Genomic DNA, 22016 nt, shown 5'->3' with positions numbered 1-22016 from the left:
AGTACCAATAGAAGTCAAACCTTAAAGGGTCCATGCTATACAAGTTAAACTTAATAAAATATTTTTTTGTTTTTGTTAATTATCCTTATATGCATTCTATTCTGGACTTATAATACCAAAATTTAAAATTATATTAATACTAGCAGTTGTTGTGCCATGTAAAATAAAATTGCTATTAAAAAATAGGGGTTGACATTTAAAACTAATTAAGTATACGAGTACATATTACAAATAGCCATTTTTATTGTACTTAGTAGATACTTATAATTGTTATAATGTAGACGAATTTTAAATTTTTAAGCAAGTTTTTTTTTTAATGGAATCCATAATAAAAATACATACAAAGTAAAATGGGAAAACCAAAGAAGAAAATAAAGGAAATCCCTTTAGGATTTATGTCTTCATTATGATGTTTCTATTCATATATATTTTTTCAGATACAGACGTTTATATTTTGATAATTCATATGCTGAGGTAAGAAAACAGTATTATTTTTTCTTATGGGTATTTCCATATTTATGAGACTGATAAAAATAATTTCATGAATCTCCAATTCAATATTCGGGTTTGAATATACAGTATCCATATTTCACATATAATCTATCATATTTGGGATAGACGTACGAGACATAAGCGTGAAAGGAAGATGCGGTTAAAGCAAAGGTTCATAAACTATTTTTAATATCTTTTTTTTTTAACGGATAATAAAGAAATGATGCACCAGCCTGCCGTAATGGTTTATGGTGGTAGTACAGAAGATGAGGATAAGATGAAGATGGAGTCAGGTCAGTTAGCTGATGGTTTCCGCGTGAAGGTCAACCTGACATGGTACATTGCTAGCAAAAGGGTGAACCAACAATCACAAAACATATTGTAACACATATTACTAACAATTCTCTTTCCCTCCATAAACTGCTTTCAATTACATTGCTGCGACTGTTCAACAAATTCCCTAATTGTCAAAGTATGAAGATTAAATCTAATAATAGAATTTATGTCTCGCGACTTAGTCACTATCCTATATTCAGTGGAAAAAGAAAAAAGGTTACATTTACAAATTAGGGCAAATTTCTATATAAATATAATTCTTTACTATCGAAGTGATACATTTTTGTGGGTTTACAACTTGCGAATCCCTATTTATTTTTACACCATCATAGGTTCCCGTCGATTCTCCCATGGGCCACCTGGACTAGTTTGAGAATCACTGGCTCGGTCGCTCTATTTGGTCTTTGGGTACAAAATCCTAATAAAAATAGAATAGAATAGAAATCATTTATTGAAATAAACTTAATTTAAGCACTTTTGAATAGTCAACAATTATGTACCGCTTATTCGGAAAGCTGTCTCATCACAAGAAGAATAAGCAAGAAACTTGTGTGTTAATAAAAAATCTCTAACAGTTTTTTAACATAATTTATTATTTTTAAAAGTAATAAAATCATACATTATTTTTGGTGTTGAATACCTCTAATAAAATCTTATCTCAATTAAAACACGCCTACGAAGGTAGACCTACATAAACTGTACGGTCAAATAAATCATCCTGGTAGTATTTTAGAAAATAGTAAACCCGTAGGTAACTTTTATAAAATTAAAAAAAAAACACCTTCACGATTCATTCCAAATACGGTAGTCGACTGTGGATAGTAGTGACCGCAACATTTGACATGCCCACATTTCGCTGAGACATCTAATGTGTCACGACGAGCCTACAGCCAACTCTCGAATTATTTGATTTGATATGAAATGTATTTATTGATGAAGCTTTTTGTTTGAAAATGCGCACGCGACTTCGTATGCGTCGTTTCTTATAACTAGAATAACTTCGATTATTTCAATTAACTTTAGTCTTTTCTCGTTTGGTACCAGAAAATGAAATAAACACTATTTATTCCTGGAATCTTGCTACAACACTACCTAACTAATATGAACGTACATAGTTTGCAATTGTATAAATTCATAATTATGAATTAGAACGGTACTTCAAAATTTTAATGTATGTTGTTATGTAAGACACGTGGTCTTACAACAACAATTTGAAGTCCTCAGGAACGACGGATACGTTATACCATCTTGTATGTTACCCACATACAAGATGGTATAACGTATGACGACTATACTTAAATACTGAACTGTCCATTGTGCTATTACTGTATGTCTATAATGTTGATCGCAATAAAATTGTCATACCCTCAGAACAAAGTCATGACAATCATTTAAAAAGTAAATATTTTATAAATATCTATGGTACGTGCAGTCACGTGCACTGATACATAAACTAACTTTGGAATAATTATATTATATACAAGTGAGTACATGCTAGACAATAACACCAATTGTAGACTGAATGTAGGACACGCACCCTAACTAATGCAATTAATATCTTAGTCTACCACTTGACACTCGGTCTGTACGTACCGACGTACCAGTATTTATATATTATATATATATATATATTAATATTTCCATAGTGATAAGTATGTAAATAGGAATTACAAAGATCGTACGCTTAATAAAAAAGTAATCTATTCCAAAAGTTTCCTTATAGTATTTACTTTCTGAAAATTGTATACATATTTAGAAAAAATAAGAAGTTGTTGTGCACAACTAATCTCTTTCATCTACTCATAAAAAATGGATGAAATTGCCAAAAATCCAACTTATTTATTTATTATTATTTACTTATTTATTGCCTATGTTATTCTGATGTATTAAGCTATATTAGGTACTATAAAGTTTCGTCATAATCCGTTCAGTAGTTTTTGCGTGAAAGAGTAAGAAACAAACATCCATACTCACAAACTTTCGCATTTAGAATATTAATAAAGTTATTATAGAAGTATTAAAAAGTTAAGAAAATAAGTTATTTAGCTGCATAAATTGTACGTAATTTGAATTTTAAATAATGATTTTGAAGAATAATATACTTAACAACAGTATCTCTCTTAATTGTTTTAAAGAAAAAATATTGAGCCTGTTTCTTTAAAGTAGTCGAATTAGTGTGATAGTGGAATTTGCCAAATTTTGTACAATATTATTATGGAAATCGAGATATAAATTGAAAATTTACTCTACATCTCAACTATCTATTGGACCGTGCTAACATAATGACATGAACGGTTTACTCATTATAATCCCAACGTAAGCTTTCGAGTTTTCAATACACTGGTGCACTTTTTTAAGCTGTCCTACATATTTCTTATTTGTATTTTCTCTACATGCAAGCAGTAGATATAGAAAAGAATAATACACTTACTATTTTAATGCATATTGAAATTGTAATTTTTTTAGCAAATTACAAAAAGTTAACTGATGGTATTTTAAAATACATTTTATAGACACTATACGTTTATGAATTTATGTGAATAATCTTACTAATATTATAAACGCAAAAGTTTGTGAGTATGGATATATGGATATGTTTTACTTTTTCACACAAAAAATATTGAGCGGAATTTGATGAAACTTCACAGTAATAACTTGTGTATCAGAATAATTTTAATTTAAACAGATATTATTTAAATTGGAGGAAATATAATGATACATGTGAAGCAAACGAAGTTGCTCTGGTCAGCGAGTATTCAATATGCAAAAAGTAAACTAATTTATTTTGTCGTAGAAAGAAAAATAAAATGTTTTTCCCAGTTGAAAATGTAGAAGCATTATTGGACCATATTCCTTATTAGTAACGGTCTTAATCTACTTTATTGGAACTGATTGAAGTGGGTACACGCGATATCCTCTTCTTATTATGAAGGTCGGGTCTGAAATACGCTTCAGTGCACAACCCGACGCGACCCTTACAGCCTTATCTATAGGCACATATTATCTACAGCAAATTAAATACAAAATGGACACCTGGCAAGCCTATGAACCGCTCCCACCAAGAATGGAGTATTTTTGGAAGTCAATAAATTGATTTATAGGTCTTTAGTCATTAATATATTCTATATAAAATATTTAAACGCAATACACCTTGTACAGACCGTCTGCGTGCACTTATCTGGCCTGTATAAGCTGTGAAGCAGCATACTTTAAAAGTTTCAGTTGAAGAATGTAATGGGATATGGTAAAATATCTTAGTCCTCCAGACTGATAACAATAATAAGTAGTAGTACTACGAGCAGCCCATAATAAGGTATTACCGTATATAGAGGCGATGATTAACTTTGCTATTCTACTGTCCTTTACATTTCCAATTAGTTAAAAAAATATCTATATATAGATATATATACATTGTGAAATATATCCAGAATTATTGTTACTTAAATTAGATGTAGGTAATTGAATTAATTATTACATTAAAAATAACAATGTCAATCAATGGTTAGTACCTATTATATATTTATAAATGTTTTAGTATAATTATTTCTTGTATATCAATAAAATAAAAATCTATTTTAAGGAATTATAATGAAATAATAATTTCCAGTTAATTAACGAGGAATTGCTGAAACCGTGATTCAAATAGGTCAACAACACATTATGTACAAGTACTGTTACTGAGCTCTAGTGTAGTTCGTTGATCTTCATTAATTTGACATCAATATAATAATTGTGCCGATGCGAACCAATATGGTAGAGTAGTGTCTTGGTCACTCAGTATTTTCGCCGCTAACAGACGCACGGACATGTCTAGCGTGTCTTGAGAGGGCGGCGAGGGGCTGCTCATATCCTCTCGCGGCCTACAACCCCCACCTATCTTTATGCGTTGGCCGGAATGGGATCAAATGTAAATATAATCCCTCTAACATATTTTTTGAGCCGCTATGGCTCTTCAGACAAGTGGACAATTTCTCCTTTTATTGTTTTGCGTGTTGAACAGAGGAAACGCAGATGGTGAGTAAATAATATTTGCTTAATTCAGTAGGTAGGTATACTTTTATTTTTGCCTTCGAATGCATGCCTCCGCATAAATTTTAGAAGGAATATCTAACTACAATAAATATATTAAGTAAACAACATAAATCGAGCGAAATTCTAAATACTTGTTCTCATAAGTATGTACTTATACTAAGTTCAAGTATTTTTGTTTGTTCACGCGTCTAGAAAAGCGAAGGAGCTAAATAGGTGTTTGGTGTTTTAATCTTCTATCAATTAATATGCTAATATATGTGTATATAATTAGAATAATTAAATTTTACAAACAGCTTAAATATATTTCATACTAACAGATTTCTGCGGTCTCTTTCGAAACTACATGTACCTACGTACATAAAATCTGACTATGTAGGTCCATCTATGTTAATTTTAATGAAGTATTTCTAATAATTTTCGAAAATTATATTAGCTATAAACATGGTGTTCCACTAAAGTTTATATAATATATTTATTAACTTCATTTTCTAGTATTTGACAAGAGAGATAAATGGCATTTGTTTGCTAAGTGAAGAGGGCTACGCAACATAAAATACAAAAACCAATTTCGCAGTTTCAAAATTGGCCTCTTTGAGATATCAAGCCCCTGTTTCGTATCCAATAAAATTCAAATTAGTAGCGTTACTAATTTTTTGGATGCAGTACTATGATAGACAGATGAACGTTTTTGGATGGACAAAATCTCATTGATTTGATGTCTTATAAACATTACAAAACGGACCTCAGTCACCAAACCGTAGAGCAAACTCAAAATCCCACTATTACAATAAATGGAATAAAAATTCTGAGGATGGATGATAAATGTTTGGATGTTTGCTACTCTTTCCTTCAAAACTGGTGGATTAATTCGAATGAAATTTTGTTTACCAAATCTCATTGGAATTAACCCACTAGATTGATCCAGACCCCGAGACCAGACCCCTAGAAGGATGGAGACAAGGGATAAAGGACCCTTTTAGCAGCAGCACGAGATACAATTAGTACATTTTATATTTCAGATGAGTTAGAGATTTTCGACGTGCTTTCGGTCGTGCGAGAAAGAGGGCTTCCCGATGGAATATCACGGACTCCAGGCCGCTGTCAATCTCCAATAACACCTGCCGATGAATATTCAGCGTACAGCCTAAACGAAAATGCTACACTGCATCAACTTGCTGCTGGAATGTTCTATAACACATTCCCAGAAGATTTCTCGATTCTCACGGTTGTGCGATTGCCAGGTAAATTTAAGATTGATTTCTTGAAATAATTGCTCCAGTATAAAAATAACTTCCAGAGGGAAGGAGATTGTTAGTAATGTGGATTAACAATCTAAGGTACCGTGTCTTCCACACGGATCCATCAACAACCACACCCTTAATCATGTAAGTGTGTAACTGTTAAAACCCATATGATTGTATTCACACTCATGAATAGAAACGTTTGTACCGTGCGAGGAATAGTACTCGCGACTATCGGAAATGAGGCGGTGTTCTAGACCACGGTGGCCGTCAAGTAAAATCAATAACGTAATACGTACTTTAATATTATGTCTTTTTATACAGGAACAGAACAAAATCCCATATTCGTATTATATTCCGATGCTGGTGATGAGCAATTGCAGCTTGTAGTGGGAGAACTTATAGAATTATACTATGAAGACACCCGAGGGGACCCGCCTGACCATGAACTCCTCACATTTCATGTTAATATCGCCGACGGAATGTGAGTAAACACACTTTTTTTAGAGATATGCATTTAATACTTCGCTCAATTTATATAATCCTGGTCAATTTAAACTTCCTCTATATACACGTGTAAGACTGGTAAGACATGATCTGCTATCTTTTGGTACCCGCTCAAGAAGTGACTAACACACCTTTCCCCAAAATAAATGAGAAGTCGAGTATTTTTCAAAAAAAAATGTCTACAAATAATATCAAAACCTATTATAGTTTATAAATTTAAGACTATTTAGTTTAAGTCGCAGTAGTAAGCATGGAGATCCATGCTTAAACAAGGCTTTGTTTAAGTTCTTCAAATATAGAAGAAGTATGCGCCTTTCACTTACCCGAAAGAGTTTAATCTTATTGGAAATTGGTTCCTTTCGTGTCTCGGTGATTATTGTTCAATTCAATACACTTATAGTTTGAATCTGTGAAAAATAGACCGTAAGATCTGAACCTTTTGCCGTTTCTTACGATAATATTTTTTTATTTACAAAGATGGCATCGATTGGGACTCAGCATAAAAGGAGACTCAGTGACTTTACTAGTCGACTGTAATATTAAAGAAACACTGCCTCTAAACCGCAAACCAGGAAGTACATTCAACTTGGCCGGGGCACTGGTCGTCGGCACCCAGGTCACGCCTGATCAGTTTTACGAAGTAAGCCTTTTAAAAAGCCGCCTATTGATTATTTACAAATTACACGTTTTGTTGACACTGACGTATCTAATTTGAAATGTCATCCATTATATAAAAACATATAATAGATCGCGTACATAGTATACCTACAAGGAATTTTATTTTTTCAATCAAATCACGAAACATTAATGATGGAACACAGAATGATTTTTCTATTCCATTTTACTTATGAGTGTCATGTGGACTGATGATGCTGAAGTGTAATTACTTCAGGCCAATAAACGACTTTTCATGCTCATCAATAATCATAATGAAATGACCGTACGTCGCGTCTCCAAACCGCATTGAAAATACATGATACTTTGAGATTACGTGACTCTTTTAGAACTTGAAAAACAGCCATATTCCGATAATGAAATCTATCAATTATTTTAATTCATACTAGAACCTGAAGTAAGTGATGATAGATGAATGTCTATTACCACTTATTTAAAATTTACTTCTAAAATACTTGGCAGTTTTCAGTTCCCTCTCACTCTAGACACACATTCTAGCTTAGGAAATAAATTAGTACAAAAGTCTTATATATCTAATCTTAGTTAATATACTTAGTATATTTACGCCTCAGCATAATTTTTCCACAATTTGTTTTCATGTTATTAATTATCACTAGGGAGACATCGAATTGCTTCAATTTACGAATAAACCAGATACAGCCTATGATATGTGTACGTCGATAGCTCCTGACTGTGTTGGATATGATTCTTACAATACACTTTCAATAACTCACAATACCAGAAGACCCGTCACACCAAAAGACAATTTGGATTTATCAGAGGAATATACAGATTACGACTTGGACACAGACACTTCTACTGCTCATCCAAATCAGAACACACTAAGTGCAGATGAACACGGTAATAGGCAATATGGACATTTCGGTAGAAGAAGATTCTTTATGGAGCGCAATCGATCTGATAGTCACTGGGAGGCTGCTTCCGATTTGACAACAGCGAGACCTCAGTGGCAAATCGCAAATGCTTTCGGTGTAACTGGACCATATCTGCCCTTAACTGATTCAGGTATCAACTACTATTTCATTCCATCTGCTATTATCTTTAAAAAAGTACAAATTTGAAAATAATTTGAAATGACAAACAAACTGACTATATACTCGTACATAAACAGCACTACGGACATCATACGTTATCATGTGAGATCCGCAATACCACTCATCCGCAATGCCATTTCTGAGGACTATGATGTTATGCCTCTTATTCTGTAATTTCACTGCGTAATCTGTATCCTACAACTGAAACACAGCTTACAAAGCAAGCTGCCTGGTGGCTGAAATAGATGAAACTGAAATACCCTCGCAGACGACTTTTTACAGTCTACCTCTAAGTAACGATGATGCAATGTCGTCTATAATATATGTTTATGATACGTCTGTATCGACCTACGCCGCCTGCAATACCTTGCCTGCAATAAGCCTGGGAATCCTTTATCATTATTCTAAAAAATAGCAAATTATTTTCGCTGTTCTTACCAATTGATATTTCCTTGCTACTTTGTTCAGATGAAAACAGCATCTTCGGCCGGTTTACAGACGAAAGTGAGTTGGCGCCGTCACCCCCGAGTGTGGTGTTCTCCACTCGTCCAGAACAATTGGAAGTCACTACGTCTAGAGTAAGATTTTAAATACTGGAACTATTAAGAAATAGCAAAACACATTTTTTTAGTACAATATGCATGTTTCTACATTTAGTAACACAAATGCACACCTAGTTATAATATATCCTCTATATATGGCAGAAGCCCGGTGTCCACAAGTGATTCAAGAGTCTTCTAGGTATAGTCTTATATACATTTTTAACATTTAGTATTTAATGATTTTCTTTTTATTAATTTCTTTTATTTTACATACAGATGTAGTACATAATACTAAAACCTTTAAATTTTAATGCCTCGCCTAATCTTTTTTATGACGGCGAATTTTCCAGTTGAAAAGAGGGGACGACGACGAAACGGAAACGGGTCTTGTTACTACCGAGGCATCCTATAGTCCGATGACAACGACGGAAGACGACGAATGGCTCACACACCCTCCTGATTACGGTCAAGTAAGATATCACAATAGAACGTTCTATATTTTTTTATTTAAAAGTATACGAATTACTAGCTAAACTTTCATGAACCACGAAATAGCTCCATCATAATCTTAAACATCGAAAAATGAAACTAAATAATATTGATGTATTTAGATATATGTACCATGTAAATTATTTGATGGCCTCGGTGGTCTAGCGATGTAAGATATTGCATTGCTTCCAATGGTCGCGGGTTCGATTCCTTGCACGGCACAAACATTTGTATTCATGAGTATGATTGTTTGCATCGGCCTGGGTGGAAGCAAAATCTATGTATTTTTACCAGTTAGTTCGCTGTGGGAATTGTCCTGACATTATTATTGTAATAATAATAGATTTAGTAATCTTCTACACAATTATACCCAAATTATTATGAAAATCATATTCTAATTGATACTAAATATGTACAGGGAAATTCTTCAATTGGATACGACTCTGAAACATATTACGATTATGGAAGCACGGGAACCTATATGGGACCTCGAGGGTATCCTGGTCCACCTGGCCCCCAAGGACCCAGAGGACCCAAGGGAGAACCCGGAAAACTCGGAACTGAAGGTCAGCAAGGTTTCCCAGGTCCACCTGGACACGTTTTTGTTGTTCCGGTAAGTGCAAATTTGTACTGTCAATTTTAACATGAATAATATTAGTAGGTACCTATTTTAATTGTAATATACAGATGGCGTGGTTGTATATTTTGTCTAGACTAAAACTAGAAGTGTTATTTGGGCATTTATTACCATTGATATAAAGTTAAAATGAAGATTCTATCTATAAGCAGTAACTAATTAATATGGTAATTTGACTACCAACACATAATATAGGGTAGCAGAATATTTAAGTATAGTTAATTATTATAATTATAATATAGATATTTAATATCAAAACTACCACCACGCATTTTCATCATTATTGTTCGGCTCGTTTTGATACTTAGAAAAATCAGGTACTTTTACCATTAGTAGTGCAATGGTTACTTTTCTAATTTTTCGTCAACTGGTTGTATAAGATGTCAGCTTATTTATATTCAATAGGAAAAAATATATTAGTAATCATTACATAGTATAAAACAAAGTTGCCGTAACTCTCTATCCGTCCCTATGTATGCTTAAATCTGTAAAACAGATTTTGAAGCAGTTTTTTTAATAGATAAAGTGATTCGAGAGGAAGGTTTATATGTGTAATACATGTAATGGTACACCCGTGCGAAGCCGGGGTAGGCAGCTAGTATTTTCATAAAACAAAATATGACATTTTGTACAATTAAAAAAAGGTATTCATCGATATCATGCAAATTTATTTTTTAGTTACATCAATCTGGAAATGAGAAAGGACCTGATGCCCAATCAGAAGCACTACGTCAGATGTTAACACAACACATGGTATGTATAATGTAAATTTTATTAATTATAGAATAAGTATAAATTTACAGAAAAAGATAATATATCTATCTATGACGTTTTATAGGCAGCAATGCGAGGAGCCGAAGGACCAATGGGTTTAAGCGGTCCACCTGGACCAGAGGGAGAAACTGGTCCAGAAGGTCCTAAAGGAGAACAAGGAGAACAAGGCGAACCAGTATGTTTCAAATTGTATAAACATTAAGTCACTAAGTATTGGCTACCAAAACACACAAAACAATTATATTTATCGTTTTATTGCTGAAGTAACAATAAACAGTAATTTATATACGATGTAAAAAACCTTCACGTATAAGTTTCACGCCATTATAATTATTTTGTACTTTAGTACTTTTTTATTTTATATATATGTATATTATTATGTATGTGTTAAATTCTAAAATTCCATTATTCTTTATAGAAATATAGTTTCACACTAATTAAGCAAATATTTTTTTATAATATTTCCGCAACATTTATTAATTTCATTCTCTGAATTTTCTTAAGGGTCCACCTGGTCCGCGTGGATTACAAGGACCTCCCGGAAGGCTAGGTCGTCGTGGACATGCAGGTAGAGACGGGGAGCGTGGGTCTACAGGAGCGACAGGTTCCAAAGGTGAACAAGGCTATCCAGGTCTACCCGGCATACCCGGTGATAAAGGCGAGCGAGGATCTCCAGGCTTACAAGGAGAAGCAGGAGTATCAGGACAAGATGGACCACCAGGCGATGATGGACCTTCAGGACCTCCAGGAGTCTCTGGAGAACTAGTATGTTATTTTCAAAAAGGCTATTTCTTTATTATAACTACATATTGTTAACACATTGCACGTCATTGATATACAAAAGCACCCATAAATAGTACAAATGGCTTGTCAGTGACTTGACTTTGACACACTTGATATAAAAAAAAATTTAATTAACTAACAATAATTATAATTGATCACGTAATTTAATATTTTAGGGTCCACGAGGTTTTATGGGACCCAGAGGATTTCCAGGCCTTATAGGCTATCCCGGATTACCTGGCGTAGAAGGACCACAAGGAACTAAAGGTACTGCAGGACAACCTGGACCTCCGGGGCCGCAGGGGCATCCAGGGCAAATGGGTCCAGCCGGTTCACCAGGGCCACAAGGACCTATTGGAACCCCTGGAATTCAGGTTAGATACAAAACATTAACAATAATAATATTCTTGCCTGAAGAGATAATGTCACATAAAAGGAGATACGAACTTCTTAGTATACCATGGTATATATATTGCACGGTGAATCCATGGATTCACCGTGCAGTAGCAGGGTCTATCGTGTGGTAGAGAGCGAAGCCCTGCTACTGCACGATTCCCGGGACCCGTTGTAGGTTTAAGGTAGGGCCCCTTGCCGACATACGTTAACACTCACCTTCATAACCTTCACGTATAATCTGAAGTACTCTATCATAGCGACTCTATCATCACCCCTATCGAGGAGCACCTTGAACTGCTGTTTGTAGGTATGATAGGATATACTTACATCCTTTGCAATTGAGTATATACGAGTATAATGTTAAAGAGGGAATATATCAAACATTCTGATTACAAAATAGACTATTTGCTATGTGAAATCTGCAAATATCACTATTTATTACAGGGTCCACAGGGTAAACCGGGAATGTCAGGACTACCTGGACCTGAGGGTTCTCCGGGAACTCCGGGTAATCCTGGACAACAAGGGCCACCTGGTGACGTTGGACCACAAGGAGCACAAGTATGACAAAATTCCACTGTAACAATATACAATAAAAATAAGAACCATTGTGACTGTAAATTGAATTAATACGTCGTATAATTAAAATAGCTTGATAATTTTAAATAAATTGTACTAGACCTAATATAATAATAAATATTACGATAGTTACATTATTGTCATATAAATCTTGATTATATAATAGAAAATTGGCAGTTGAACTGTTAAAATATTGAGATCCAGAGCATGAAAGTATTGAATTCGAATTGAGTTTCATATTACTATGCCCATAGATTCATCATTTAACAGTGATATTTATTACCAGGGAATGTTGGGTTTTCCTGGAAATCGTGGACTAAAAGGAGACATTGGACTTAGGGGTTTACCAGGAGATAAAGGAGACAAAGGAATTAGAGGTTTGTCATAACTATTGATCAAATATTGTTCACCTGAAGGTAATGTGGATATTTCATTTAATTAAATATTTAATGTAAGTATGACAATAGTACAACCAAATAAGCGTAGTTCATAGATATTCGTAATTTGAACTTGTGACTTATCATAAACAACAAAAATAAGATTAGAAAACTAAATACTTTCTTACTAAATAAATCTAACAGAAAAACAAAACTAGTCAGAACAAATGAAACATTTCACAAGATAATAATAAATTATATTTTTTTACATAGGAGTTGACGGAGAAAAAGGTGATATTGGGCCAAAAGGAGAACGTGGTCAAATAGGAGAATCTGGACCTCCAGGAATCGAAGGACTTGAAGGACAAAAGGTATAAAGTATTAAATTTGATTTGTTTTATAATAAACATCTTATAAACTTATGAACATGGAAGTTTGTGTGACTGATTGACTGACTGTTGACTCTTTGACAACAAAAAGTACTTTACAATAATATAGTTTATCATCAGAATAACACATAGGCTATAAATTTCAAGAGGGTGAACGTGGGTGGTCACGGGTACAGCTAGTATAATAATATATCCTTTTACTTTAATACGTAAACAATAATCTATTGGCGTATGTTAATAGGGTTCTGAAGGCCCAAGAGGAGAAACTGGACCATCAGGTCCAACAGGTGAGAAAGGTGCCTCTGGACCACAGGGCCCACAAGGATATCCAGGTAGTCAAGGCGAGAAAGGTGATAAAGGTGCATCTGGAAGACGGGGTAGAAGAGGCGCCAAAGGAGTTATGGTAATGTACTTTTAAATAATACTTTTTATATAAAGAAAATGGAAAGTACACGAAGTCAAAAATTATTGTTTGCTTGCTACAAATTATTTCTAAAAATACACAATATGCTAGCAACATACTTGATGACAGAAGTACGAGTAGGTGATACGAAAACATAGTCATGTGAATTACTTAAATGCTATACCTACAGAACGATAAATTCTAGTAAAACCAATAAGTCTGAGTAGTGATCAACCATTATAGAGGACATGTCTTTTATAGATGTTCGTATAACGTCGTATATCGTATAACACTTCACAATTATATATTCATTTATAACTTTAAATCGCTTGTAATTACCTCTCATATTATAATAACGAAGCTAGCTACAATTTCCTTCATTATTGTTTGTTTTGTAAGTCGCAATTATACTTCCTTTTGTACATGTTGTGTGTTCCTTACAAACACTGCTTGTTTTCAGTTTTATTTAATTTTCGCAGGGCATGATTGGTACTCCTGGAGATCGTGGAGAAAGTGGACCTAGGGTTAGTATTAATATGTGTTTACTTTAAAAGATACAGTAAGGCAGCCAATAAATAATTAACAGTTATAAACCGCCATGTGATTTATTTTTAACAACAATTATTTAAACATTGTGATATTTATTCAGGGCTATAGAGGACCACGCGGGCGTCGTGGTTCTGATGGTGCTCCAGGCCCTAAAGGAGATACAGGACAACCGGGCCCCCCAGGGTCAGTAGGAGAACGGGGTCCACAGGGTTTAGAAGGTGTCCGTGGTTTTCCAGGAACAATTGGACCTCCAGGGCCTGAAGGAAAACCGGGGTTACCTGGACCACTTGGGGAACGTGGACCTACGGTAATATAAAACATTAATTTTAAAATTTTACTAATAAACATTTACATATTTAATCCATGTAATTAATTAATTGATATTTAGGGAGAGCCAGGTGCAGTTGGACAACAAGGCCCTATAGGTGCTATAGGTCCACAAGGACCTATTGGAGAACCAGGACCACAAGGTCCTCCAGGCTCATCGGGCATACCTGGTACACCAGGCGATGTAGGAGCACCAGGCGAAACAGGGAAAGAAGGCCCACCAGGGCCACCTGGACCTGAGGGCAAACCGGGACCTATCGGGTCATCAGGACCACCAGGTCAACCAGGAGAATCGGGCTTACCAGGTGTAACCGTAAGTTACTGCCATACCAATGACTAATGAAAAAGTACAGTACGTAAAAAACTATTATTAAAAGGGTTAAGGAACTATTTTCCCAAATTCTACACATAAAAAAAGAAAAGAAAGTCCATCAATTCAAACTTATTGTTAGTAACTTATAGTTACTAACAAACTATATTCGAGTTAGACTAGTAATTTAAAAATTACATAATTTGAGTAAAGTGAAACGTGTCTCTTTTAAACGTACATTTTTACACATAGTAGGTACGTACTTAGGTTGCCTTGTTTTTAACAATGTATTAATGTTATAATTTAGGGACCACCTGGAACAAAAGGCGATATTGGCCCTCCAGGACCACCTGGAATACGTGGAGATAAAGGAGAACCAGGTGAAGCAGGTCATGAAGGACTTCAAGGACCTCAAGGTCGCGAAGGTCCTAGAGGATCACCAGGACCAGGAGGTCAAAAAGGAGAAATAGGAGAACCGGGTCCAGTCGGTAAGGACAATAATACTAGTGACGTCAAAAAATAGCAAACTTTTAGAATTGTGGTTGTTGTGATGAACAGAACAGAAAACAGTTACGTCTTTATTATATTTCAATCACCATAATACTAAACTTAATTTAAGTGTATCTATATGTAGTGTATCGACTTATTTTCACGATTGTTAATATAAATTGGAAATTCTAATTGCTCCTCTTTCGTCTTCTACTTTCGATTTTTCTTTAAGGCGCCATTGGTCGAGATGGACTTCCTGGTCCACGCGGACTAGCTGGAGCTCCGGGTCCTATTGGATCTCCAGGTGAAGATGGAGATAAAGGTGAAGCGGGACCACCAGGAGAAAAGGGCTTTAAAGGAGCCACCGGTGAACTTGTAAGATTACTTATAACTACATTTATATATGCATGAAAAGATTGAATGCAGTAATAAAAGTATAAATAAAATGTAACTATTGACGAAAATTCCTGTACCTAATAAGAAACATTTTCAACTGTCGACATTGTGGGAACGTGACATGAAAAGCTTACATTTTACTATGATTATTTAAATCCAATTCCTATCCCCGTGTATAGTATTTTATATTACTATAGATTAATCGATTTTAAGATTAGCGAATTAAATTGAAATTAATACTTTTTATTTTCAAGTAATAATCACCTATTAAATTTTCAAAGTTGTGCACTAATAAAATTATATGTATATGTCAATTTTGACCAAAGACCTTGTTTCTTCAAGCATTGTAACTGCATTAGTGATCTTTATTCACTTATAGGGACCTCAGGGTTCGTCAGGTATACAAGGTTTAAGAGGAGAATCTGGTCCTATTGGACTGCCTGGAGATAAAGGTCCTCAAGGTGAACCAGGACCTCCGGGCCTACAAGGTGCCGATGGAGTTCGTGGACCGCTTGGCCCACCAGGACCTACCGGGCCTCAAGGAGAAAAAGGTCAACAAGGCATCAAAGGAGATACAGGAGATATTGGGCCTATGGGTAAATTTATTTATTCCAATCAATAATTATTTATTTTCATTATATATACCTTTAGATGTAGTATATCTGTAATAAAACCAAAAACAAGCCCCATATATCATCTTTTTATTATGTTTTAGGACCCACTGGTCCAGTTGGTCCTAACGGACTACCCGGTAGGCGTGGACCTAAGGGCATACAAGGCGAACCAGGTCCTCGAGGAGCAGAGGGTCAACATGGAGATGTAGGCAATCCGGGTCCAACTGGACAGCCAGGGCCCCAAGGACCCGAAGGGAAATTGGTGAATATTATCAACACTTTTTTAATTCTATAATTTCAAAATATGACAGTTATTCACGTCTTGTTTTATTTTAAATACAAATTAACTTTGGACTAATACACAATATAAATCGATAAAGAGATCTGATTTCAATGTTTTATTGCATTTAGGGACCCAGAGGACCCGTTGGACCTAAGGGAGAAGATGGTCCACCAGGTCTACAAGGAGAGCCAGGACCAAAAGGGCATCCAGGCCCAGAAGGACCTAAAGGCGACACAGGACCTCTAGGATTACCAGGAGAAAGGGGAGAAACTGGGCCTCAAGGTATTAAAGGTGAACCAGGAACAGATGGTCCAGAAGGTAGCACAGGCCCTCCTGGACCACCAGGATCTACGGGACCACCTGGGAAACCGGGTGAAACTGGAGTACCCGGAAATCCGGTAAACATTGATATCTATAATAATAATAATAATAATAAAATCAGTAAACAATTCACACTGCGCCTCGCACATCTCGTCCCAAGCTAAGTAGAGCTTGTGTTATGATTCCAGACAACTGATATGAATACATAGATTTTTTTAACATAGATGAATATATATATAATATGTAGAAAACACCCAAACAGTCATATTATTAATTCATTTGTATTTATGAGTGTGATTGTTTGCATCGGAGAATAATCATACTTACGTACAAACATTCATATTTATACAGTACAAGGATTCGAACCGAAAATAAGGTAGTATGCTAAATAGTTACTCCACCGAGGCCGTCTAAAAAATTATTAATTGATACACTAATTTTATTATTTATTTTTAATATTATAATAATGCACTATTATTATGAATTAATCAAAACATACAAAATCTTGTATTGTTTAATTAGAAGTAATATAAGTTATAAGCATTTCTTTTTTATTATTTCGTATAGTTAGCCTGAATATTTAGCAAATGGTCTCACATCGAGTATAATAAATCATTGATTGCATTTATTAATTTTAGGGATCCGAAGGACCAGCTGGTACCCAAGGTAGCACCGGTACACCTGGTGAAAAAGGAGATATAGGACCAAAAGGTGCTGTTGGCGAGCCTGGTCCCGTAGGGCCTATTGGTCCTCCAGGCGAAGAAGGACAGCGTGGCGTACGGGGAATTCCGGGACCCAATGTAATTATATGTACCTCACAAATTTCCAAATATCTATTGGCTAAATAATTAATAATATTTAATTTAAATGTCCCGGCTAATTTTATTACTTTCCTACAAAGTTATTATTAATGCACATAATTACAATACTTACATTTTTGATATTTCATATAAGTTTATGGGCTTGATCTGGATTATATTTATATATATTTAAATAAAATATCAAAGCATAATTACAATATTTACATTTTTGATATTTCATAAAGTTAAAAGTTTCACAAAAGTATATCTTTTATCTTTAAATATCCATTCGTAGGGTGATGTGGGAGCTCCAGGTGTGGTTGGTCCTTCTGGTCCACCTGGAAAATTGGGACCAGTAGGAGCACCAGGACCCAGGGGCGAAAAGGGGAACAGAGGACCTAAAGGACACATTGGGGATACCGGTCCAATGGGATTAAAAGGTGATCAAGGTGAAATAGGAAAACAGGGACCTCCTGGACCAGTGGGGCCAATTGGACTTAAAGGCGATACGGTTAGTACCTAATAATAAAACTTTAAATTTAGTATCTATGTATAAAAGGAAAATTCGAGCTACCTTTGATAATTTGATAAAACAAACACGTTTATTACTTTATATATTAGGTATTTAGAAAACTAAATAAGTTAAGATTCCACAACCAGGAATGATAATACAATTGTGTGTAATGATGAACGCCAAAGATGTACGGCCCGTACATCAATATAAATTCATAATTGCATATTTCACATATAACAACGTCCATAATTGCAGGGTCCTGTCGGACCACCAGGCCCAAAAGGAGATACTGGACCAATTGGTCTCTCTGGGCCCGAAGGTCCCGTAGGACCTAAAGGAAATACTGGTCCAGAGGGAAGACTTGGCCATCCTGGGCCACCAGGTTTACCTGGACCACCAGGATTACCTGCACCTCCTCCTCAACTACCAGCTGAGTTATTTAGTTCTCGACGTCGACGGAGTATTAACACGGACTCTTATGATTCTACAACAGAGGATACTTTCGAAGGTAACAAAATTTACCCTGATAGATACATAATTCACCATTCATTTTACATAACGGTTGAATGGTATCGCATAGGTACAATATAGCATATTAGGAGAATAAAAGCATGCCAAAATTCAACGGATGGATTTAGTTTACGGTTGTAGATTTTATTATCGGTTATCCACCTAATCAGGAAATCCTACATGATGACCGACTAACGGAGTCATTTATCATTTTGAATGGATAAATGTGAACTACATGATTGCTGCTTTTTGTAGATGAAGAAATAGAGTGGGTGCAAGAAATAATGAACGGAGTAATAGCGGCCCGCGCGGAACTCGATGCAGCACGCAGACCACGCGGCTCGCGCATTAATCCCGGACTCTCTTGCCGTGATTTGCGCAGTACACATGTCAATTTAACTGACGGTAATTATCAACACTACTACATAATATTTTAGTGTCTATCCAGCACTCAGACCTGAGAACGTCAATACCGGTAGGGTAATCAATAATTAAAAAAAATATATATTAAACAGCCTCTGAAAATTTTTATTTGGATAAGAAAAATTTCATGATATAGGTAGCTATGTGATATATATATATATTCATATAAATGAGTAACTTTATAGTTTATCTGCTATGACATGCTATCGTACAATTTTACTATTTCGAATTCTTGATATTATTAAGTATGGGCAGGAAAGAAAAATCGTAATTAAGCTTCGATAGAGTCATTCATGAAAACGTGATTATGATTAGTAATCAGTTGCGTTATGTTCAGGGTATTACTGGATTGATGCACGTGGCGGTGGACGACCACTTCGAGTCTTCTGCCAGGGAGACAATACTTGTGTGCAACCTGACATTGCAGAACAGGCGACTTACACGACAGATGGCAACTCAATTAAGTTCTCTAAACTTGATAATGGATATCGGGTATATATAAAAACATTGTTATTGTTAATACACTAATGTACATCTTTATTATATGAGTTTTCATTTACAGATAACGTATGACAACGAAGGCTCTGGCGCGGTACAATTGCGTTTCTTGAGATTATTATCGAGTGAAGTTCGTCAGAACTTCACATACAGATGCGTCGATACTAAAAGTATTCAAAGGTAATAATGGTTAACAAAAAGGTTAGTTACAAAAATGACATGCTAAGTAATAAATAATTATTTACAGAACTGATATACCCTCGAAGCTGACGAGATTGAACAATGTTAAACTTTTCGGCTACAATTCGGCTGAATTCAAAGAACCGCAAATTGTAAAGGACGATTGCAAGGTAATCGTAGTTACATTTACCTAACTAATAACTAACAGACTGTCTTGTCCACAGCGACAGATTGTAAGAAATAAAACTACATAATTGCGCAACAGGCAGTAATTGCGAATCAAAGCCTAACCTGACAAAAGAAAAATCTCAATGTATTTTTCTCTATCAAAACACAACATACAATAACATGCAATAAAGTAAATGTATCTAACATACGTCTGCAACAAAGAATTTTTGCCGCAATCCTGATTAAGAAACGCGGATAAAAAGTGGGCATTGCCCACTTTTTATTTGTGTGGACATTGTGGCCAACTATAGTTTCTAACAAAGACCAAATGTTTTTAACTCGGTTATTTGTTAAAATCCCTCACTCTGGATATATTTTTTTACAGTCGGGATCTGGAGAAATAGTTCTGCAAATACGAACATCGCGTATTGAACGATTACCTATAAGTGACTTCCAAACACTTGGATATATGGACGCAGATCATCAATTCACGTTTATAGTGGGTCCCGTGTGCTTTTCCTGATACAGACAAATATACACGATTGTAAATATGTAAATGAAATATATTTATCAATATGTACTTACTTAGTCTCGGACCTTTGTAAATATTGTAAATAAATGTTGTCACGGCCAACGTTCTTTTTATTACTTCCATTCATTTAATCCACCTGATAAATAGTCAGCATTAACATTCCACCAACGTCATTTTTTTAAAGGATTAGAATGGAATGCTTACAAGGAGACGTATACCTCACAAGGAGTGTGAGGTATACCAGTGGGGTATAAAATGAGTATGAGGTCAGGTGAGTTAGCGTATCCTGATAAATTCGCCAGAAAGTAACCATTGTATTATACATTGAATGCCTAACAAAAATTATTTTGATCTTCAAATCTATATCACCTACCAGAAATTATACTTGCTTCCTCTCACTGTTTATAGATATTTACCTGTTTTATTATAAGTTAGAATCACATGCACTAACGCGAGGCGAGCCTACGGCGTCATTGTATTCAAATCTGTCAATGGTAATGAACTAATGACATGTACTCCCGCTGGGGTGTCTGCCCAACATATATGTTGCAAAATATTTTTTTTTATACTATGACGGTGGCAATCAGGCACGGCCCATCTGATGGTAAATTGTTACAGTAGCCTATGAACGTCTGAAACACCAGGAGTATCACGTGCGCGTTGCCGACCCTTAAGAAACCTTAATATACCCTTCTTGAAAAATCCCATGCTGTAGTCTCGTGGGAAAACCTCGGCAGGAAGTTCATTCCACAATCTAAGTGTACGCGGGAAACTCCTCTGAAACCGCACTGTTCGGGACCACTTAGGTTCCAGCGTGTGGGGATGAATTTCCTGTCGATGGCGAGCGGTGTGGTGGTAAAAAGTGGCTATCGGCATCATGTCGAACAATTCCTCAGAACACAGTCCGTTGTATAATCGGTAGAACACACAAAGCGAAGCGAAGTCTCGCCTCAAGCTAAGTGGCTCGATACCGCCAGAGAGATTGGGATCGACAATTATCATAGCACGTCTCTGAACCGAATCAATAGGACCGAGCTGGTATCCAGGTGCTCCCGCCCAAAGATGAGAGCAGTACTCCCAGTGCAGCCGAACCTGTGACTTATATAAGAGAAGTCTCTGGTCCGCATTGAATAGAATAGAACAGAACAGAACAGAACAGATAGAATAGAAAATCATTTATTCAAATAAACTTACATTGAAGCACTTTTGAATAGTCATTACATTTTTTTAATCTACCGCTCGTTCGGAAAGCTGTCTCATCACAAGAAGAACGAGCAAGAAACTTGCGTGTTGCTCTTTTAAATAATTTTATTATTACTTTACATTTTTAAGTTTAAGTGTGTGAATACAAACCACCAATTAGCACTAATTCAATTAAATACTCAAATAGAAAAA

The 22016-nt window shown here is 35.3% G+C and overlaps 1 protein-coding gene across 1 annotated transcript; it reads left to right on the top strand.

Moving 5' to 3' along the window:
- The first annotated feature begins 4631 nt into the window (after nucleotides 1-4631).
- On the top strand, nucleotides 4632-20849 carry LOC131842885 (collagen alpha-1(I) chain-like). The gene is made up of 32 exons (XM_059191450.1): nucleotides 4632-4842; nucleotides 5880-6101; nucleotides 6426-6585; nucleotides 7086-7248; nucleotides 7901-8309; nucleotides 8807-8916; nucleotides 9231-9350; nucleotides 9788-9982; nucleotides 10685-10759; nucleotides 10845-10955; nucleotides 11285-11545; nucleotides 11740-11937; nucleotides 12404-12520; nucleotides 12825-12915; nucleotides 13189-13286; nucleotides 13546-13707; nucleotides 14187-14231; nucleotides 14357-14563; nucleotides 14645-14896; nucleotides 15201-15381; nucleotides 15615-15757; nucleotides 16158-16374; nucleotides 16494-16654; nucleotides 16804-17073; nucleotides 17635-17796; nucleotides 18092-18307; nucleotides 18566-18818; nucleotides 19076-19225; nucleotides 19581-19735; nucleotides 19806-19921; nucleotides 19989-20091; nucleotides 20475-20849. Exons 1-32 carry the CDS (start codon nucleotides 4773-4775, stop codon nucleotides 20610-20612), a joined length of 5331 nt encoding a protein of 1776 aa, XP_059047433.1. The 5' UTR covers nucleotides 4632-4772; the 3' UTR covers nucleotides 20613-20849.
- Nucleotides 20850-22016: the final 1167 nt, after the last annotated feature.

This window comes from Achroia grisella, unplaced genomic scaffold (genome assembly GCF_030625045.1).
Source record: "Achroia grisella isolate CSIRO2021 unplaced genomic scaffold, CSIRO_AGI_Agris_v1 utg2671, whole genome shotgun sequence".
In the NCBI taxonomy this organism is placed as follows: Eukaryota; Metazoa; Arthropoda; class Insecta; order Lepidoptera; family Pyralidae; genus Achroia; species Achroia grisella.
The sequence above is the reverse complement of the archived record's forward strand: the minus strand, read 5'-3'. Positions and strand labels throughout refer to the sequence as shown.